At 52.9% G+C, this 22,117-nt stretch overlaps 1 protein-coding gene across 4 annotated transcripts in view; it reads left to right on the top strand.

Moving 5' to 3' along the window:
- OLA1 (Obg like ATPase 1) overlaps positions 1-22,117 on the top strand; it is a 69,555-nt gene that overhangs the window by 5,458 nt on the left and 41,980 nt on the right. For all 4 annotated transcript variants that reach the window (XM_032965701.2, XM_032965703.2, XM_032965704.2 and 1 more), the window contains exons 4-5: positions 1,884-2,011; positions 18,737-18,912. In XM_032965701.2, the coding sequence (XP_032821592.1) occupies positions 1,884-2,011; positions 18,737-18,912 (304 nt within the window). The remainder of the gene's footprint in view (positions 1-1,883; positions 2,012-18,736; positions 18,913-22,117) is intronic.

The raw sequence follows: 22,117 nt of genomic DNA, 5'->3' as shown, positions 1-22,117 counted from the left end.
ACTAACCGTTAACACTGACCGTTAACACTAACCATTAACTTTCACCGCTAACACTAACCGCTAACACTAACCGTTAACACTCACCCTGAACACTAACCGTTAAAACTGACCGTTAACACTGACCGTTAACACTAACCGTTAACTTTCACCGTTAACACTAACCGCTAACACTAACCGTTAACATTAACCCTTAACACTAACTGTAACACTGACCATTAACACTGCTAACACTTGCGGTCACCATGTGAAAGACGAACCATTATATCCCCCCCCCCCCCGCCAACGCCCCCCTCCCCCGCACGCTGGAGGATCATTTAATTATATTATTAGTCACCCCCCCCTGCTGTCGGCGTGCCCATTGGCCGTTTGGCGTCACGTGACGGCTGCAGAGCCGGCTGGTGAAATAAACGTTGGTTTATTTTATTTGCATGTTTACTGATTTGTTTACCTTTCCTGTACTTGCGCTCCTATCGTGTTTTTTTGTATTGTTTGTTGTAACGTTCTGACCCGCCCCTCCTGAACATCTGTGAAAAAGAGCTTTATGGCTCATCGGATTCCTCCAGAATCGAACGATGGGAGTGTAATGGGGAGGGACGTACCGTGGCGTGACGTGATGGAGCCTAATGTGAAGTGATTTAGGGTAATGTAGTGTGATGTAGTGTGATGGGATGAAGTGTGGTAGATTGTGGTGGAGTGTAATTCAGAGTGATGGAACATGATGGTGGATGCTGTGGGATCATACAACCTGATGCAGACGATATCAGGTCATGTGGGATGCTGTAGAAGCGACGGAGCATGATGCAGAGTAATGCAGCATGATGATGAAGGGTGCAGTAGAGACTGGTTGCCTGTAATTCAGGGTATTTGAACACGATGGTGCTCGTTGTAGCGTGACACTGCATGATGTAGTGTAACACAGTGTGATACCCTGTGATGTAGTGTGACGTGGTAATGAAGTGTAATGCAGTGTGCAATAGTGTAATGCAGTGTAATGTAGCGTGGTGGAGCATGGTGCAAGGTAATTGAATGTGACGGTGCGTGATAGTGCGTCGTAACGTGTCATGTACCCTGATGTAACGTAACGCGCTGTGACGGATTGTGATAGATCATGATAGTCTGTGATGTCACGTGACAGATCACTATGGATCACGATTGTCTGTGATGTCACGTGGTGCACCGTGATTGAGTGTGACGGATCGCGATGGAGTGCGACTGTCGCTTCATGCCGCGTGATGCCGCGTGATGCCGCGTGATGGAGTGTGATGGATTGTGGCGGAGCAGCGCCGAGCATGCCGGAGCACGTGGCTCTCGCTCTGCGTCCCGCCAGCGGCCCGTGCCGCCGGCGCGCTGCTGATTAGCGTGACCCGCCGAGACGTCCGCCCCGTGTAATTAGAGCCGGGCCGTACGCATCCATCTCCGCTAATTTAATCTTCTCCCGCCTGGGCCATCTCCAGCGTCACCGCCCGGCGGGGAGTGGCCGCGGCCGTTAAAGCAAACCTTTGTTCCGCACTCAAGTAGGAAAACAAACAAACAAACACATAAACAACACCGGGTTTGTGTGTGTTTACCTGCCTGTCTGTGTGGAGAGCTGTGATATAGCGGTTAGCGCTCTGTGCTACAAACCCGGGGACCCAAGTGCGAATCCTGCTCACGGCCAACACCAGTGACGGTTATCTGCACCGGTGCTGGGCCTCTCCCAGGTCGACTCGGCCTGAAATGAGTACCTGGTGCGGCGTGTAAACATCACCACTTGGGAGACAAAGGCTGCCAGGCGTGGTGTTGGTCACCCACCCCCGCTTACAGCACTTACTCCAACAGTCCGTTAAGGTTATACAGGGGATTTATTTATTCACGTTATTTTCCCTGTGTGTGTGTGTGCACAGTAAGGTGCCGGCGTTCCTGAACGTGGTGGACATCGCGGGGCTGGTGAAGGGTGCCCACGCCGGCCAGGGCCTCGGCAACGCCTTCCTGTCCCACATCAGCGCCTGCGACAGCATCTTCCACATGACACGTGCGTGCCAGCCGTGGGGACACACAGACACGCACATGGACACAGTTCGCCATAGTCCTTGAGCCGAGGGGATTGGTCGGTTACCACCTGGGGTGGCAAATGCTAGCAATGTGCACCATGGGCAACGTCCACCATGGACGGAAAGCTTAGTATATATGCTATGTTTTTTTTTATACTTTATCTAATGACATTTAACTCATAACAGCTACCACATTGATCTTGCTATCATGCTTATTTGTCATCTAGAGATTAAATGCTTCAAGAAAATCATTGTTCATATTTGCCACTCTGGGTGGTACCGATAAGCCATTTTTAGGCCAATAGCTCACGGAGCACGGGGGCGGCGGGGATCTCAGCACTTGTGTTTAAAGCGGCAGGTCTGCTGACGGCGACTGCTGAGCGCGAGACCTGCGTTGTCATTATGACGTGCTTCCTTCTCACGTCTCGTCCGTCGCTCGTTTGGCGGACTGTGCAAGCGATAATTTGGAGCGTAGCTGCGGTGACGGACGGTTAATGGCACCGGGAACGGGTCGACAGAGGGCGAAACAAACGCAATCGCCAAACATAGAATCATAATCTTTATTTAGACTCCAGGAGGAACCTGATAAGCTACGAAGCGTTTTTTTTTTACAGATGTCAAGTATGAGCGGGTCAGTAAGTTACAGCAACAACACAACGTCGCCGTTGAGCTACCGAGCGAGCTTGATACAAACGCAGACCCCGAAGCAACTCGCCACAATTGCTTCCGGCTCATTGTTTGTGCAACCTCCGCCAACGCGGGTCCATTAGATTTCACGCACAGTTCAAATGATTTAATCGCTTGGTGCCGTCGCGAGCAAGCACCGTCGCACGCGCACGAGGCCGGCGCCGCGCAATCGATGATGCGGCGGTCCCGCGCGCAATTTGTTTTCCGCGGCAAAATCTCGGTGAGCGGCCGCGGCGGCCGCGGCGGCCACGGCGGCTCCCAATTAGGAGGCGAGCGCGACCCTGGCGGGCTCGAGCGGGGTTCGTTAAACAGGGGGAGTGTAATTTGTTTGCGAACGGGACCCGCTCACCCTGTCACAATCAATCAGCGCCGGTAAAAAGCCCTGAATTTAATCTTCCCCCGCTCGGTGTTATTGTGGCGGACGAGTTGCCAATCAGGCCTGCACCCAGCCACCCACCCACCCACCCCGGTTAAACCGCACCTCCCCCCACCCCCCCCACTCCACCTCCTCCACCGGTGCTCTTCCCCTGGCCGCTCGCCCGTCCGTGCTCGTGGTTGCACGTGTGTGTGTGTGTGTGTGCGTGTGTGTGTGTGTGCGTGTGTGTGTGTGTGCGTGTGCGTGTGTGTGTGTGTGCGTGTGTGTGCGTGTGTGTGCGTGTGTGTGCGTGTGTGCGCTGACCACCTCCCGATTGTTCCGATTGACTTGTTTTTCATTGGAGATTCGGGCACGGACCCCGCGACCGATAAGGCGAGAGTGCAAGGCAACGGAATCGATGCGGAGACGCGGAGGATAAAGCAGGCAGCACAAAAACACCCATGCACCAAACCCCCCTGCGCGCAAACGTGCACACACACGTGGACACACAAAGACAAAAGATTCCCCGTATTGCCTGTAACAGACTGTTGGGGCACGTGCTGTTAGCGAGCACCTATTGAAGACTGGCACGGCACACGAGGGGGTCGGTGGCCAACGCCGTGCCTGGTCGCGTTTGTCTCCCCAGTGGCGATATTTACACACTGTACTAGGTACTCATTTGAGCCTGAGTCGACCTAGGGGAGTCCCAGGACTTGTTCAGATAATCGTCGCCGGTTAGTCGTGACTAGGAATCGAACTCGTGTGGCCAGGTTTGTAGCGCAGCGCACTAACCGCTACACTACCTCTCGACATCACAAAGACACGCACACACACACGCGCACGCACACTGAGAGGGGGGAGGGGGGGTGGTGGCTGAGAGGAGGCAAGCGAGAGAGAGGGGCATGCGAGCAGGCAGGGCCAGAGGGGGGAAGTGTGGGGAATTAATACAAACTGCCTTTAAACGGCCGCTTTGTTTAACAAATCCTGATTGCCGCCCGGGCTCATTAAAACAGCGAACCAGTTAATTACTGCTGCCTGATTCGCTGCGGCCCGATTGAGACACTTGGAGGGGACTTAATGAACGCTAAGCGGCAGGCTGCTCAATAGTGCCGTTTTAATTGGCGCAGAAGCGGGGTTGATGGGACCGGTTAAAAAAAAAATGTTGTGGCGCGTGCCCGGGGCTTTTAAACACGGAGCAGGTTTCTCACTTTCACTAAAAGCGCTGCCAGGCCTCGAGCCTTCCCAAGCCCGAGCACCAGCGATCCTTGCGTGGCAGCTGGCAAAAATAAAGAGCGCCAATCTCCGAGCTAGCTGCTGCAAATTTGCACGCCGTGACGGCTTCGACAGACAGCGCTGGATCTCGCGCCCCGTGTAATAATCACTTTTTATCGAGCTGGAAAAAGCTGAAAAACTCCACCCAACCCAACCGGGCGCTCACGAGGACCTCAATCCTAAACGACGGCCAAGAGAGCTGTGTCGTTTTGAACGCCAGTTCTGAACATGCAGTTGGTTTGTTGGTCCATCCGAAATATAAATCTGGTGGCCGCGGAGCGAGTTTGAATTGCCGTGCTTGGCTGCTCACGAATTCAATTTGGACTTTTCCAGCCTGCGCATCGTCAGACAACCTTCGGTGTCTAAAGAGCGCGCGGCGTTCTCGGATGTTGCCTCGATCCTCCGTTCTGCAATTTTCTTAAACACTAATATTAATGTCGTGGTGCAGTTGACGTAAAAAAAAAACTATTGAAAAAGGACACATTTCACGTAATAACGACGCCGACATTACCAAATTGCCGCTATTACGCGCTGGACGGTGGGCGGGTGACTGCAGAAGGCGAGTTTTAATAAAAGTAGTTTATTTATTTATTGTTTTCTCGTGCACGCGCGCGGGCTGACGCTGTCAGGTCACCAGCCCGTTGAACGACTCCGTGATTTACACCGAAGAAGTGGGGTTCCTCCTCCTCTTCCTCTCCCCTCCCTTTCCCCTCTTTTGACGTAACAATGTTGCAGAGTTACAGCTCGTCCTGGTGGGCGAGTTGAGGAGAGGGGGCTGAGGAATATGATTACTTTAAGGAAATGACTGCACAGAATGAGTGATGTTAATGGGGTTAGCGTTTGTCACGAGTTATGCAACTTAGCAGACGTTAATAAGAGTGACACTGATGGTGCAGAAATGTGATCCTGATGTAATTTAAACGAGAAACTTAGCTCCGAGGGTTCGTCTTAATTAAATCTGCGAGTCCGATCTAATTATTTTGATGTTGTTTTAAGAGTAATAAACCGATAATGATTTCGCTTGCAGTTAATTTCAGTGTGATTTGAAATTTCATTGTACCTCATTTAGCCCGGGAATGATTTGCCTAATAATAATAATGCTCTAGATTGGAACAAATATTCCAAAGTACTAAAGTATATAACGACGTATTAATTTTTTTTACGGTCTTGTTTTAACGGCTTTGCTGGAGTGTACGTGTGAGTGTGGTCAGGTGACACTCCTGCACGTAAAAGTCCACTATGGTGGCGAGATATACAGGAGGTCGTGGGGTCGATCCCGACTCTGACGCCTGTATATTTGGAGTTTGCATGTTTTCCCTGTAGTCGTGTGGATTTTTCTCAGGGTCCTCTGGTTCCTCCTTCCACAATTAGAAAGATGCGTTTCGAGTATTTGTCTCAAAAACACATTTCTACATGATAAGCCACTTTATTTGTGGCCAGGTCGCTTCTGAAAAAGTTGGCATTACCTGGTAAAATAAAAATAGTTTTAAATATGATAATTGTTTTTTTACCCTTTTATCTGGCAACAAAACTGACACCTTTTTTTTACAAGGAGTCATGTTTGCATTGACCACAATACCTGCGGTCGGAATGCAAACAAAAAACACAACTTATAATGTATGCACTGTCCTTGAAATTGATTGGTCCACACCCGAGACAGCTTTCCTTAGAGCCTAGTCTCACATGGTGTTGGACCAGATGACGCCAAAAGGCGCACAACTCAATGATAATGCACCATCAGAGTATGAGAGCTCGGGGTAAAAAAAGGTGTCAGTTTTGTTGCCAGATAAAAGGGTAAAACAACAATTATCATATTTTGCTACTGGCAAACGAGCTTCCAATGGTATAGTTTTAAATAGTTTACAGTTAATAGGCGTTGATGTTTGTGCTGTAAGGCTCGCCCACGTATTCTCGCGTTGCACCGCGTGCCGTTCGGCACGAAGCTCCCTTCACGCGCCGCGAAATGTCGGACATCGTTCCACGCAACACGCGGTACGACCTCTAAACCACGCCAGAAAGAGCGATCGTATTATGCACGGACGATCGCGCACAAGGAGGGGTGGGGCAGCGGGGGAGGTGCGCTCGAAGTTTTCCCTCGCCTGCGCGAGCTCGTAATCGCTCGTTAGGCGTGCTGCCCGCCCTGGCCCCCCCTTTGCGTGGGGGTCTTGGTCGCGGGATTTGGCCGCTGCCCGCTCGGCCTCGCGTCTCCGGCGCGCGCCGCGTCTCCGGCGCGACCTCGCGTCGCAATTACCGCCGCCGGAGGCCGCCGCGCACCGCCAACGCTCGCGCGGGGGGTCGCGCGGGGGGAGGGGCCGGCGGCTGGGTGCGGCGCGGTGCGAAGGTTGGGACGGGCACTCGTGGAGGGCGCATCGTGACACCGCGGTGCGGCGGGGGGTAGGTGGGAGGTGTGATGGGGGGGGGGGGGGGTTGGTGGCTTCACACGCCCAGCGCATGTTCCTTTTAATCGGAGCTGAGCTGATTTCCCCTGCGACCGTCCGCGCCAGATAACGCGAGCTGGTGCTTTTGTCGGGGACGCCGCGGCTTGGAGCGGAGTGTGGGGGGGGGGTGGCAGCCGTGGTGGTGGTGGTGGTGGTGGTGGCGGTTGTGGGAGAAAGGAGGTTGGGGGTTGGCGGGGCCGACTCCCGGAGGGCCGCTCGCTTGGGAGAGAGCGAGGGGGGAAGTGAGTGCCTGCGCGTGGGGTGATGCCACGGGGGGATGTTCCCCCATCTGCCCCTCGCGCTCTCTCTCTGCGTCTGGACGACGTCGAGGGCGGAGAGCGAAGCAGCGTCCGGCTCCATCGCCCTTGTCTCGCGATTCCGGAGTCGTGGTGCTATTCAAGATTAAATACTTTTGTTTGTTTGTCATGGTACATTGTTGTGCCTATATTGGCTGCAGGGGTCACAATAGCTAATTATTTACAACATATCATCATTCACGTACGAATCAAGAAAACATTGATTACATTGTCGTAATTTCAATGGAGGGCATCAAAGAAATCCACTCCACATCAGCTAATGCCATTCCCTGACTAAGCTCATCTGGACAAAGACAAAGATCCCCCGTGTAGCCTTAACAGACTTTTGGAGTAAGTGCTTTCGCGAGCACTGATGAAGGCCGACACGGCACACGAGAGGGTGGGTGGCCAGCACCACGCCTGGCCGCCTTTGTCCTCCGAGTTGCGATGTTTACACACCGCACCAGGTACTCATTTGAGGCCGAGTCGACCTAGGGGAGGCCCTGGACCGGTTCAAATAATCGTATCTGGTGTTGTCCGTGAGCGGAAATCTAACTCGGGTCGCTCTGCTCGTAGCGCAGCGCGCTAACCGCTGCACCTCCGCTCCCCCTGGACACTCGCACACTTATAGACGTTGCTCTTTATTCAACCGCATGCAAGGAGAGGACCGGATTTTCCACATGAAGCGCGTTCCTTTTCCGGCCGTGGTCGGGGGGTGTCTCCCGCATGGGTCTGGCGCGGCGAGGGGGAGAGCTGTACCTTGCGCCCTCCGCCCCATCTGTCTCACCGACACGTCACCCTCCAGCGGTTTGACTCTGCCGCGATTACGCGGCGGTTCGTGCTCGTTTGCAAGTGAATTGGTGGATGGGTGTGCTTGTGGACATGTGCGTTTGGATTTTGATCCTCTTTAGCGCCGTTCGTAGCCATCCGTGCTGAGCGGAGGTGTGGGGGAAGGACACCAAACTAAACATTAACAGCAGTTCTAAAGAAATTAATTTTCACTCCAGATTTTAAAATGCGTAGCTCCAGTGGCTTCCTAATATCGGTAGGAAGAGCGTTCCAGATGACTGCAGAAGTGCATCTGAATGTATGCGATGCACTGACCATCTTTGTTCGATGGCTGGCCAACAGCCTCTGGGATAGTCGCGTGCAAAGCGCCGCTTGTTTTACAATAAGACCTAGAGCTTCGTTATTTTTTCGTGACACAAAAAAAGTTGAGCGAGGCTCAACTTAAAAGTTGTTTTTATGCCACCGCTGTGTGAAGTGTAGTTTCCACAGCCTTGATCTATTAACTGCTGGGTGAAGGTTTCCCCAAGCCTTCGCCACGTCTCGACAGTTCTGCCGTAACCTATCTCCGCGGTTGGACGTCATCCCAGGCGCGTTCTCTTCCTTGGGCTGCCACCTCCGTCGTTCGTCTTGACCGTGGGCGATCGCCGTCCCTCCTAGCCCATGCCCAACTTTTATTAACGGTCGCCTTGATGTCTCTCAGTTGTTTGCATGCTCTCGAATTCATGGGTCTTGTCTTCATTCCGGCTCTTGAGTTGACATTTTCAATTTGAAGATTTGTTCAGCCCACTGTGGATACACACATGTCCAGACTAGTGCTGTCAGCTAGTGGCTATGAAGGCCGACAAGGCACACGTGTTGCATTCAGAAGCTATATATATCCACATTGCATTGCAATGCAATGTGCTAATCGCACCTCCAATTAGCACAGTTAGCTGCGTCCGTAAGGGGGATTTGGCAAGAGGTCAGTGTCGAGGCTGCCGCAGATTTCTAGCAGCTGCAGAAGCCGGGGTGGCAGTTTCATTTGGAGAGGCGTCTGGCCACTCGCTGGGTTTACAGACAAGCTCTCCGATAAGGCCAGGGTCCCCTTTACAAGCTGCCAGTCCTTCGGTCGCACGCGAGAAAAAGAGGAAGGGGTTGGGGGGGGGGGGCGGCGGTGGTGTGTCGGTGGTAAAAAGAAAAAAAGAAAGCGGACGGTTCATCAATAGTGGCCGATAAGGAGTCGCCGTCGCGCGAGTGTGCGGTGAGAGATCCGGCGCTGTCCGCTGGACGTAGCCGTCCCCGAGAATTCCCCCCACCGCGAATTCTCGTGGTCACCAAAAGCGCCTCGAGTTGTGTCTGTCCAGATGGGCACGATGGACGGACTACTACGCACCTCGTGGGGTTGATGATTGGCAAAATCACTACACAACTCAGGGTGATCTCTTGAGTTCCAGTCCCCATTTGGGGGTTGTAACTGTTGGAACAATCAAGAGATTGACCTCTGCCGGACATTTACGCTCCCCACGCTGAGATTGTGGAATTTCTACCATTGGCTCCAGGCCACCATAGCGCTGCGATGCGTTCAATCAAGCGGGGAGATGATTTCGTCGTAAATTTTACAAACATGAAGCGCGCGGTTAACACGCTCGGTCACGCTGCTCGACACAGTTCAACGTGGACTTGCGTATCGTCTAAATGTAAACGCATCTTTAGATCCTTACACAGGTCGAGTGGTCTTTGTTATGTCAGAGAGAGGAAGGGGAATCCGGTCATAGGCAGAACAAAAAAGGAAGGGTCTCAACCTGGACTTGAACATGGGGAAGGAAAACGGCAGCACAGATGGTTGGGGAAGGGAGTTGTAGACAATGAGGGCAACAGAGGAGAACGAGCGACCTCCCGCTGAGCGAAGGTCGACTGGGTGCTCCGACAGAGAGCCTTCATTGCTGGAGCGGAGAGTGCTTGGAGGGGGGAGGGGAGTTGAGTTTCGGGGAGAGGTAGGAGAGTCTGCAAGAAGGATCTAGAGTGTGGTGAGAGGGGAGAGGTAGGCAGGGGCGAGTCCACAGAGGATCTTGAAGACGTGTGAGTGTGATCTTGAAATTAATTTAGGATCGGATCGGGAGCCAGTGGGGCGATTGGGGTGTTGGGGTGGTGTGGTCTCATGTGCGCAGGTGCTGCCGATGAGACCCCAAAACTATCATGAGTAAAACAACGTTAAGTAGCTGCCATGAAAAATATTTTATTTTTACCCCCTCTCATTGGCAGAGTCAAGCCGTAGATGCCCGGCCGGATTGAATGTTCTCAGACGGTGAGCGGAGCGCGTGAGGGTTTGTGCGGAGGTGCACACCGTATTGGGGAGGAGGAGGAGGAAGGAGGTTTCCTGTCCCCCACAACACCCCCTTTGTTAAATCGGAACGCTCCACTGTGATTGATGCCTCTCCTGTGTAACTTGGAGCGGCCCACTGCGCGTGTACAGGTGGAGTTGGTTGGGCGGTGCTTATCCCTTTAACAAACGCGTGCATAACACCGCCGTGCTTTCGTAATTGAGTCAATTTTGAAAATTTATGTCTGAGTCAGGGGCTCCATAATTGGTTAATTCTAGCGTAGATTTTTTTTTTCCCCGCATGGCATATTTAACGTCTCATTGGCGGCACAGTTACTGATTAAACGGAAGTGCGTTTGGGTTTCTAGTTGTCCTCTCCGCAAAAACGTATGCCTTGACAGAAATACTTGCCGATGTTATGGGGACATTATATCGATGCACCTTAAGGTTTGGGATGGCGTGAAGATCAGCCAATCCTCAGTGACGAAATCAAAATGCAAATGCTTCGGTGAGATGTCTTTTTACCGGAAAAAAAACCCGTTTCGTCTCAATATAAGGGGCGTATACATTTTGAGCTCTTTGCCCTAAGAATAGTTCTGCTCGCAGCGGCTGCCGGTTGGCTCGAGGGGTCAGAGCACCGAAACTGCAGCCGCCAAGAAGCCTGAGTTCAAATCCAGGTCTCAGCCCGTTATCCCAATGGCTGCACAGATAATTAATTATTTTGCCGCTGCACTTAATTTGATGACGAGCTGGCACCAATAATTGGCCAAGCTCTGCAATCCTCTATATATATTAAGGTGTTATTAGACAATTAATGAGTATCAACATTAGAGAATGAGCGTTTCTAATGTATAAATGGTGAATTAGCGGACCTAACGGATTAGGATTTTGAGTTCTCGCCCTTTTGCCTGCGTGTCGAGCGCTTTATAACTAGGGCTCAAGTTCAACCGGGCGTGTCCGGGTCGGTGAGCCGGTGAAACATTTCTACACCAGGTGCACAGCGTCCAGTATACTTCTCACTATATGGCTTTAGCCGCTCCCATGGCGGTCCTATTCTTGAGGCCCACTCCAATCCACCAGCGATTCTCAAATACGGTGGTGACATTATTCCTCGGCTCTTCCCCCCCCCCCTCCCCGCACGGCAGACCGTGTGGGAGACTTTGGCTCTCTCGCGCATGCATTGCCCTGCAGTGGCGGCGTGTCACCTGCGTCGCTTTAACAGCGATATGAAAAAAATGTTAAGCTCCAACACGAGCCCACTACGGAGCACAAATTGCAGCGAAGAAAAGCCGGAGGAGGCGGGAGGGGTGGGTGGGGCAACATATACCAAACAGAGCGATAGATTTAACATTTTAATTCACTTACACGGCTACCCCGGTGCTCCCCCGTCGACCTGATTGATTGCGAAATAGCTTTAGTGATTATATTCGTTTATTCCGTCATAAAAAATTAAGCGTTGGGGAACTCCCCCCCCCCCACTCCTTCATCAATCTCTTTAGCTGCAGCATCATTTGTTTGGCGTTCGAACGGGGATTAAAACGATGGCTGCGCAGACAAAGGGGGAAGGATTTGTTATTTTACTGTGACGTTCGACTGCTGTAAGGCACGTGGAAATTACTCACATTGATAATGATGAAATGCACACCTTTGTCAGTCCACTGCTGGATGCAGGCCTCCATTCGTGCGCCGCCTTTAATTGTTAACCCCGTCATTGACGTTGATTCCTTCCTGCGTTTTTCGGTTTCCTCCCACACGAAGCCAAACACTTTGTGAATGAAACTGGCCAAACATCCCAATGCAAGCAGGACCCTCTAGAGAGTCTCAAGACCCAGTCTTTTCCTGGATGAATAAAGGACATCGGTGTCAGTGAAGCACCCACCATGTTCAGCACAGTGGTGTAGTTGTCGAGTGTGCAGGCGCACCGGGGCTGACGGACAAGAGGCCCGGGCGCCAGCCTATGAAGTGGGGGGGGGGGGGGAATTGTATGGGGGGGCCCATTTAATTCCTTACACCAGGGCCCATGCCAAGCATCCTACCCCACTGGGTCACCATAGCATTGGGCTCGTGATCAAAGGATCCCTGAGTAGAAATCCTGGCCAGGGTTGACTTTGTCCCATCCTCCCAGCAGCACTGCCATCATCATAACTGTAACTGGGATTGGTGGATCGGCGATGGAGTAAAGTTTGGTTTTCTGCTCGGCAGCGGAACAGACTTTGCGGAGGATATATTAGCGGCGGCCGCCGGCTTATTAACTTCAAATATTCTCCCCAACTTTGCGCTTTCACGGCATTTATCATTTACATCACAAAGCCGTCCCCCGCGGGAGTGCGACGAGTAACTAAATAATTAAATTAACAGCTGAGCGGCACACGTTTTGTAAAAAAAGACTCGCAGGAAATCTTTCTAAATCCCGCTCGCTCGCTCGGCGCTGCGGCAGCTTCGGGGTTCAGTTACTGGGGACCCTTGTGTGGAAGCAGTGCTGCTGGCTCAGTGAACACAAAAGGGATTTTCAATTGATTCCCTTTGATCAGTCGCCAGTAACCGGATAAGTACTTGTTAAAGCATTACACACTTACTCGACGACAGTCTGTTCACGCGTACGCACGCGCGCGCACGCGCGGGTACTCGCACTCGCACGCGCACGTGTACGCGCGAACACACGCAGCGACCGCCATCTGCCCAAAGACTCTCATCCTCTCTGTGCGTGCCGGTGTTGTCCGTGTGTCCGTGTGTATGTCCGTCCGTCCGTGCGTGCGTGCGTGCGTCTGTGTGTTCGTGTGCCACCGATTATCAAAGCCAATGCCGCGTGGCTTGCCGCATTAGCGGGAGCGTTTGGTGCCCGTCGTGTGACGAACAAACGAGGGGGAAAGTTTGATCCGGCCTAGTCCGAGGGCGACGGCAGGATTTTATATCCGGAGTATCGCTCACCGGCCAGGCTCTGTGGGGTGAATGATGTGATTAATGTATTGTATAAATTAGATGTGCGTCGGTCGCTGCAGCTTAACGGCTTTCATTTCTGAGATTTATACTTTACGAGGAAATACCTCTTAATAAGGCAAGGGAGGCCTGGAGTAAATAAGCGTTTAAAATAACCATTTAGAATATTGTTCTTTATGCACACTTGCGGCTACCTCGAATACAAAAAAAATCTCCATATATAAAAAAAAGGCAAAGTTGTGAATTTGTGTGTCTGTTCAAAATGTTTAGCCTTCTTGCCGACATGCAACAAACTTGAAATTTGTCATGTGGGTACTTTCCAGGCTGTACACCATGCAAAAATTATAAAAATATACTTTTTTTGGGGGGGGGTGGGGGAGCTCAATAATGCATTTATTTTTTGCACGGCAACTGAGCTTTGACGTAAAATCTGTCATGTGACCCACGCATGTGGAAGCGTAACGCATTGTAGTGTAGTGGTTAGCGCGCTGCGCTATGAACCCAGCGACCCGAGTTTGAATCCCGCTCACGGCCACCACGATTATTTCAACCGCTCCTGGGCCTCCCCAAGGTCGATTCAGCCTCAAACAAGTAACTGCGTTACGGTGTCTTAACATCCCCACTGGGGAGACAAAGGCGGCCGGGCGTGGTGCTGTCAGCCACCCCCTCGTTATAAATTAAAAAAAAACAGCATGACTCCGACTTGGGAGACTGTTCCACACATCGCTTGTCAACAAATTCGAAAACAATCGGAGGTTAGTTTAACACGTAGGCTTTCGCGACCAACATCATCCATAATACAGGTTTTTTTTGGGTTAGATCACAATTTCTAATTGGCTGTGTTGGGTGGTGGTGGGTTTAATGACTCATTTATATTTACACGATCTAACCCAAAAAAACCTGTATTATGGACAATCGGAGGTTACCAGGTCAGAGGTCAGAGCATTGTGCTGCCAACCGCTGAGATGCTCGGTTTGATTAAACCGTATACCCAAGTGTAGCAAGTTAATGGTCTCAGCCCGGTCAGTAATGCCCCACAGAAATAAAAAAAACATGAACAAATCATATTTGGCTTAGTTTGGTTTTTAATTTGGCTGAATTACACCTGGAGAGTTACAAATTAAAGGCTCTCTCTCCAAATCAGGAGCACATGGGAAATCGCAGCGCCCCCGACAGATCGCTCGAAGAGGTCTCGGGAGTAGTTCCGAGATGTCACCTTCCGCGGACCGTCATTCTATGACACAAAGGCCTAAGGATGCGGCCGTCACCACCGCCGTCACCACCGCCGTCACCACCACCACCACCACGCTAGAGTTCCCAACAGACGCTTGTCTCGGCGCGCGACGCCGATCGCGCAATTGGAATAAAATTGAGCAAGAGATGCAGTTTTTTTCTCTCTTGAAAAACGAGCCCTAATTTTATCTCCCTTCAAAAGTTTACATTCTCCTCCCCCCCCCACCCCACCCCCCGTCTCTGTGTGTCCGTCTCTCTTACACCCGTCGCCGAGCACAGAGAAGTGTGTCGTGCGCATCGCCTGCTCGCAAATGCCCCCCCCCCCCCCCCCCCATTTCTCATGCCGAGAGGACGACCATTATCCCCCAACTCCCCCCCCCCCGTTTTGTTCTTCTCACAGCCGTGATTGAATGCAGAATGCAGAGGAAATTGGGAAGCAAATTGCGACAGATTGTGCTTTGTGGGGCCCGCGAGGCAAATTGTGGGTTTCTGGCGGTTGCCGGGTGAAGGGCGTTCACGCGTCCCCGGGGCTCACGCGCCGCGTTGGCCCTTAATAGGCGCTCGCTAACAGTGCTTGCCGCGTGATAGTCTGTGTGGCCTAAGCTCGGAGCGGGGGGAGGGGTGGGCTGTGAGTGTTGTTTTGTGTGTACACGTGTGTGTGTGTGTGTGGGCGGTTGGCGTGCTGCGGACCCGCCAACCCGAGTTCGATTCCCGCACGTGGCCAACACCAGTGTCGATTATCTGAACCGGTCCTGGGCCTCCCCTAAGTCAACTCAGCCTCAAATGAGTACCTAGTACGGTGTGTAAACATCAACACGAGGGAGACAAAGGTGGCCGGGCGTGGTGTTGGCCACCCTCTCCCTCGTGTGCCGTGCTGGCCTTCATAGGTGCTCGCTAGCAGCACTTGCCCCAACAATCTGTTAAGGCTACACGGTGGATCTTTGTCTTTGTGTGTAATAGGGGAGCGGTAGTGCAGTGGTTAACGTGCTGCGCTACGAACCTGGCGACCCGAGTTCGATTCCCGCTCACGACCAATAACCGTGGGGAAAATCTAAACTGGTCATGGGCCTCCCCTAGGTCGACTCAGCCTTAAATTACCAACTGGTGTGGTGTTTAATATCAGCACCAGGGGGACATGCAGCCAGGCGTGGTGTTGCCCCCACCCCCCGCCCGCTCCTTGTGTGCCGTGGCGGTGCTCGCTGACGCCACACACATTTTACTTCGGATTCCCTTGTTCTTCACTGCATGCTTTGTTGAATTGTCATGGGCAGGACTCCTACTCCCAGCGGGGTTTCTGTCGAGGGGATAACAATTTGCCTTCCTGTGTGTTATCTGTCCCGTTTGTACGGTCTTGTATGTACTCTCTCGTTTGTGTTTCGTTTGCGTATGTTCAGTTTGTCTATTGTGACGCATGCATGAATATGGAAGAGGCGATTAACGATTCAGCCCCATCGTTTCGTTTTTCCCGTCTCGCTCGTATTGTTCCTCTTTTGTTCTGTGCCATCTGAACGCTTTCACTTTTATCCAATGTGTGACATGAGCATGTCGTCATGATTATAACCGTATAAAATAAGTCGCACGAGTTTTTTCTAAGGGTCAGCCTCTGCGCACACATTTCGCGGGAACGTATCGTCGCGAGGTGCGTCGGCACCCGACGGACCTCGCGGAGCCCAACCGGCCCGGCAGGCGGAAAGGTTGCGAGTTCAAATCCCGGTTCAGAGGTTCGATTCGGCTCCCCGTCCCTCGCATCGATCCACGCTGACCAGCGTTGTGACGTATGCTCAAACAACCCACCCCAACGACCTGCACTGCGTTCGGGAGCCTTCGTCTGTACCGTGGCTGTGGTGTGGCCGTTGTGCCGAACAGGTCCCCGCCTTGTCGGCCCTTTGCCGTGACCTTGTGTACAGTGGCAGGCCGTGCACCATACAAAACCCTCGGGATGGGGCGAGGGGTACAACACGATGTGAAATAAAGTGTAAACAAAAGTGAAACTCTCATTTGGGAATGCTACCGCATGGCGCTCTAACACTGGTGTGTTAAACGTCGCGTCAGTGTTGTTGCCTCGATGATAAGAAATCATAAGCGGGGGGGGAGAGGGGGGCGGGGGGGAGAGGGGGGCGGGGGGGGGGAGAGGGGGGCGGGGGGGAGAGGGGGGCGGGGGGCTCAGCATTCAGCCCAGGAGTGAGGTTGGGGGATGTGCGAGTTCAGGTCGCCCGACGCTTCGGGCCTGAGCCGTGTGTGCGTGCAGCCTGCGGTGCCATCGCCACCGTCGCTACCCCACGACCGTCGTCACCGCCGCTTGCCTCGGGCGCGGGGCGCGCGCGCACGCGCAGGTCGATTCACTCGACTGGAAACGGCGCCCTGAGCCTCCGCCTCCCGCATAAGCTCGCCGAAGATGAGGTGTCATTGCGGCGGCCAGGTTTAAATTTACGGCTGAGATCGATATCGCGGCGGCGGCGGCGGCGGCGATCGGATCCACATTTGTAAGAACTTTACACGGCGCGCGCTGACACGGGGCGGGTGCCGCGCTTCGCCGGGACCCCCGCGACCGTGCCGCTAAACGGCCGAGATTCATGGCCGAAGCCAAAGGTTACGCCGCTTTGAGAAATTACTTGGCCCCCCGTGTCTGTTCCGCTGTCGCCGCCGCGGCCGTGCGCACGTGGAATTACGTCGGCGCAGCAGCCCCCCCCCCCGCCCCCCCCCCCCGTTCCACCTGCGGCAGCCGCGAGCTTCGCCCGTTTAAGGTTAAGCCCCAGTGGCCGTTTGAATCGCGTCGCTCTCGCCGATGGCCGCCCACGGAATTTATTCGCGTTTCGTTTGCCCGTTGGCTTAGCGACGGAGCGGACAACTTTGCCGCGCTTCTTCGCCAGCGCTCGCGCCCGCCCGCCCGCCAACTGCTGCAGGGCGTCTCGGTGCCGTTGGTTTGCGAAATTTGAGTTTGAATACCGCCCGGAGAGAGGTTGCGCGTTGAGTTGTTTGATCCCTCCTGCGTAGATGCGGTTCTTTCGGAAGCCTGCATATTGAAAGATGCTTTATTAAAGCATCGGCTATTTCTCATGATGTTCTGGTGAAACCCAACCCACGGTAGAGACAAACGACAGGGTTTCTTCGGAGAGAGGGCGTCTGCTGCGGAGATTGAGCAATCGAAATCGGCTTGTGCACGGCAAGTGTTCGGTGGTTTGTTGCAGTGTGGAGCCGTGTGAGATGGTGAGGATTTGGCGTGGTGGTTCTGGGGGGGGGATTGATCACGGCTGATGATGATGATGAAGTCTCCTCTGACAGCAGAGCCTGCAAACGCTCTCAACTGTCTCCCTCTAATCCCCTCCACTCTGCCACCAGAGCCTTGGGGTGTAAGTGTGTCCTTAAGCTGCTCACGGCTCCTTCCCTCCCTTCTCGCCCCCCGCCCATCCGCCTCCCAGCCCATGCCCCTTGTTGGCGGTTGTTGCGGTGCTCGTACTTGATAGGGGTTTTGTGGGTAATTATTGTGATTGTCACGAGAGTGGGCGCGTGCGGGCGGGGGGGGGGGGGCGGGGGCGCTTTGGGCTCTGTCTTTTTTTTGTGTGCTCTGGTGGAAAAGTGGTGGCTTGTCTTAGGCCTTGGGGAATGTGTGATGGTGGTGCTGATGGAGTTGTGGCGCAGTGGTTAACGCGCCGATACGAACCCGCGCTTCCGACCGCGGCGAGCATCGGTGTCGGTGATGCCCTTATGATGATAATTACAACACTGATAATGCCCTAGGTATTGATGGTCGTTGTAACAGTTGTGACGATAATGATAATAAGCATAATGGCAATTATGACGTCAATGTTGATGATGCTCATGTGGATGATGGTGGTCACGAATGTCATGTCTGCAATAATGATGACGATGACAACTTTGATGATGCTGGTGCCGATTGTGACGAGTGGAGGCTGCTATTGACATTTGACATTGTGTTATTTTGTTCCCTGCCCCATCACCACCGCTGCTTCCGCTACTACTCCTACTTCTGCTGCATTTGCGCCTACTGCTGCTTCTCGTGTTCCCACTGCTGCTACTTAATTCGCTGCACTTGTTGCTGTTGCCACTACTCCTGCTACCCTTTGCTCCTCCTGGTTCACTTCCTGCTTCTGCTGTTATTACACCTGTTGCTGCTTCTGCTGTTGCTAATGTTGTTGCTGATGCTGCACCACTTTCTACTATTGTTGCTTTTGCTCTTTTGCTGCTTCGGCTACGGATGCTACTGCTTCTGCTGCACCCCCCCCCAATCTCCGTTGCACCCCCGCTGCAACTCCCTGTTGCGCTTCGTGCTGCGACTCCCACTGCACACGCACGATGCCACGGGGCCTGCCGCACACGCTCTTGCTTCTTCTGTCCCCCTCTTGTACCCACTGCTGCACGCGCCGCCGCGGCCCGAGCAGGGGCGTTTGACGACGACGACATCGTGCACGTGGAGGGCTCGGTGGACCCCGTGCGCGACATCGAGATCATCCACGACGAGCTGCGGCTCAAGGACGAGGAGCTCATCGCGCCCATCCTCGACAAGCTGGAGAAGGTGGCCGTGCGGGGCAACGACAAGAAGCTGAAGCCCGAATACGTGAGTCTCGCACCGCGGCGAGAGCGAGAGAGCGAAGAGCCTCTTTGGTTTAATCGAAAGTAAACCACTGTTGAACTTTATTTTTGTTTTACCAAGGCTCGGACGACCACTGAGCTATATAGGTCTATGTCATAAGCGACCTGGCTTTAGGTTGCTAGCTCAGCGAAGTGGCTTATCGTGTGAACGTTTGTAGCAGCCAAATACGCTAAAGCGTACATTTATTCTCAATGTGGAGGGAAAAACCGGAGGACCCGGAGAAAAATCCACGCGACTACCCGCGGGGAGAGAAGAGACACGCAAACCACAAATATACAGGCACCAGGGTCCCACGATCTTCTGTACACCAGGCGAGGTTGTTAACATTTCGCCACCGTGGGGTAGGCACATTTTCCAACGTGGCCTGGGTCACCGCAATGAGACGGCGGCAACAAGAAGGGAAGAAAAACCACGCCTACGCAGCGCGATGCTTTGTCGTTTTATTGACGGTTGGCTGAGCACAGGCCCAAAGGCCTAAAAATGCCCAATGGCCAGCAACAAACACCACCCTTGAAGTTGCAGTAGAAGAGACTCGACCAAAGTTGTAAGTACTTGGGGAGCTAGACCATGGGAGGGATTCCAAAGTGGGTGCAGTACATTGGAAGACACAGAAAAACAAGCGTCGTGACCTGCCGATTCAGTGGTTGTGGTTGAACACTGTGGATGCAGCGCAACGGTCAGTCCGGTGACGTGAGCTCCCCGTGGGAACGGTGACTTTCCACCACCGGTTTAAATCCGGCCAAAGGAGGTTGTTCCAATGAATGTGAACGATAAGAATAACGGTAACAGTGTCATCTTCGTAGGCTCACGCTAAACCCTGCTTCGCTGCAGACCTCAGGAGCCAAGCCCTTGATAGTGATTTGGTGGGTTGCCACCATACGGAATAGGTATTGTAGGCTACGTGTGGCAGGAGAGGGCGGTGGAGCATAATGCATTGTTTTACTCTGCTATGCTGCGACGTTCGTGCTGCCCCGCCTTCATCAATCCGCACGAGCCAGCACGGTGAAGTATGGTAAATGAACTTCCGTGACCGAGCATGGCATAGGGAGGTCTTCGTGCAGCGGTGAATTGACACAACGGGGTGGTGTGGGTGGGTGTGGGTGGGTGTGGGGGGCGTACGATGATCGTGGCGAATTGAGCGAAGCTGTTGGTTCTCCTCAAGATAATCTAATCTAAACTAATCTGCCGCTGTGTTTCCGAACGGCAACGGGGCTCGCATTCGTTTTGAGGTGTTTACCAAAATATAGGGGGGAAGGGGGGGGGGGAGAGCAGCGAAGAGAATTTGCATTTAATGTATACGAATTTATGCCACTCCCGTTATATGTGAAAAATCCAAACACAATCGGCCTCGCACGGCAACAAAGGACGTTGATGGGTCTGCGTGCGCAAGCTACCTCGGTAACTCTTTATTTTTACGTTCATCATTTTTTCTTTCCTCCCCCCCAGTCGCTTCGGCGTCGCTTTTAAATTGCCGTATATTTTGGTTTTAATTACGCTTTTGATTTGAGTGTTACCGCACAATTGGCGGCGATCTGCACGCGCCGTCAATTTGTGTGCACGCACGACAGCGCGCCACGTAATTAGGGCCTTGCGGTCGTCCCGGCAGCTGCACCATTATTTACCCGGATCGGACGCCCTCCGTTGCACCTCCCCACCCCATCCCCCGCTCGCTTCCCCAAAAACACGGCAGTCTCAGCCGCCGCTGTCACTACCGCTGCCATCGCCGGTTTCACCGCCGCCACCACCACCTCCACCACAAATCACTGCGGTCTCCGCCACAGCCACCATTGCCCCCACCACCGCACAGTAGAGTACGAGTTTTGGCGAGCGCGCCTTCTCGTCCGCTGGGCCCAAGGCTTGAAACTCACTTCCCAGAAAACTGTGTGCCGAGAAAAAAAAATCTATTATCTTTAGGAAACTTTGAAAATCTTTCGAACTAGCTTTGAATGATAAAAACACAGAACTTTATAACGTGATGCGCTTATGGTCACTGCCAACACGACCTCTACCGCCACCATCACCAACCACGGCCATCACCACCCCCACCACGTCAAAATATTGTGGTCTCCACCGTCATTACTATCACAGCCAAAACCATCACCGCCACCACAAAAAACTGCCACCTTCATCACCATCACCCCAAAATACTGCGGTCTCCACTGCCACCACCATCACTGCCGCCACCACCACTTATCTCCACCACTGCCACCTCCAGCACTCGACCCACCACCACCACAACCATATGCCATGATGCCCCCCAATGCCTGGGGCCGATCAGCCAATTCCAGAGAACTTCGCTGAACTTTGAACCGATGTGAAATAACAGCAAGGAAATAGGAAGGCAGAGAAATAAAAAGTGCAGCGTATTTCGGGAGCATTCCCAGGGGGCAGTGTGGCGGGCACTTACACGCACTTGTGTTTACACGATTTACCAAATACTGGCTCACTCGCCCTAGGGGAGGCCCAGGACCAGTTCGGATATTAATTGCCACTGGCATTAGTCGTGGCTGAGAATTGAACTGAGGCTACAAGGTTCGTAGTGCAGTACACTAGCCAGTGCGTCACCGCTTCCCAACACTCATTGTGATCACCTGGTGTAGTACTTCTTTTAGTTCGAGTCAACCTAGGAGATGCCCAGTTTAAAATCCCCTTCCATTTGTTACCGGGGTGGGTTTTGCATCTTGGCCGGCAATAAACCTCACGATGTTGTGGTCGTAGTGCAATGCGTGAACCATCACAACAACCACCATCATCGTCTAAAGACATACAAACTCGCGCAAAACTTAGTTTGTCTTGAAAAGTGAGCTAAAGAGCCTAAATTCCTAGCGCTCGCAAAATGTCCAAATAAACAACAATGTGCCAAGTCTGTCGCTCAAAGAACACCTCTAGGAAAAAAAGCCTTTGGAAGGCTTTCGCTTTTTGACGTAAATTCTGCGAAGAAAAGTGCAGCTGCGAATTGTGCGTGTGGCTGTCTTGAGAGCATGTGTGAGCTGGGAAGGTTGCGTGTGTATGTGCAGTGGGGGGAGGGAGTGGATTTGTGTCCGGGTTGGCACATTAGTACGCATCATTACCTCCTTTTCCGCGGCAGGAGTTAGGGCAAGGGTTCCTAACTGCGCGTAAAGCATCGCACAAAGGGAATAGGTTATTTTTTTTCCACCACCGTTTTTTG

Source organism: Petromyzon marinus, chromosome 34 (assembly GCF_048934315.1).
Source record: "Petromyzon marinus isolate PM22_M1 ecotype Great Lakes invasive population chromosome 34, UKy_Petmar_22M1.pri1.0, whole genome shotgun sequence".
Taxonomy (NCBI): Eukaryota; Metazoa; Chordata; class Hyperoartia; order Petromyzontiformes; family Petromyzontidae; genus Petromyzon; species Petromyzon marinus.
The sequence above is the reverse complement of the archived record's forward strand: the minus strand, read 5'-3'. Positions and strand labels throughout refer to the sequence as shown.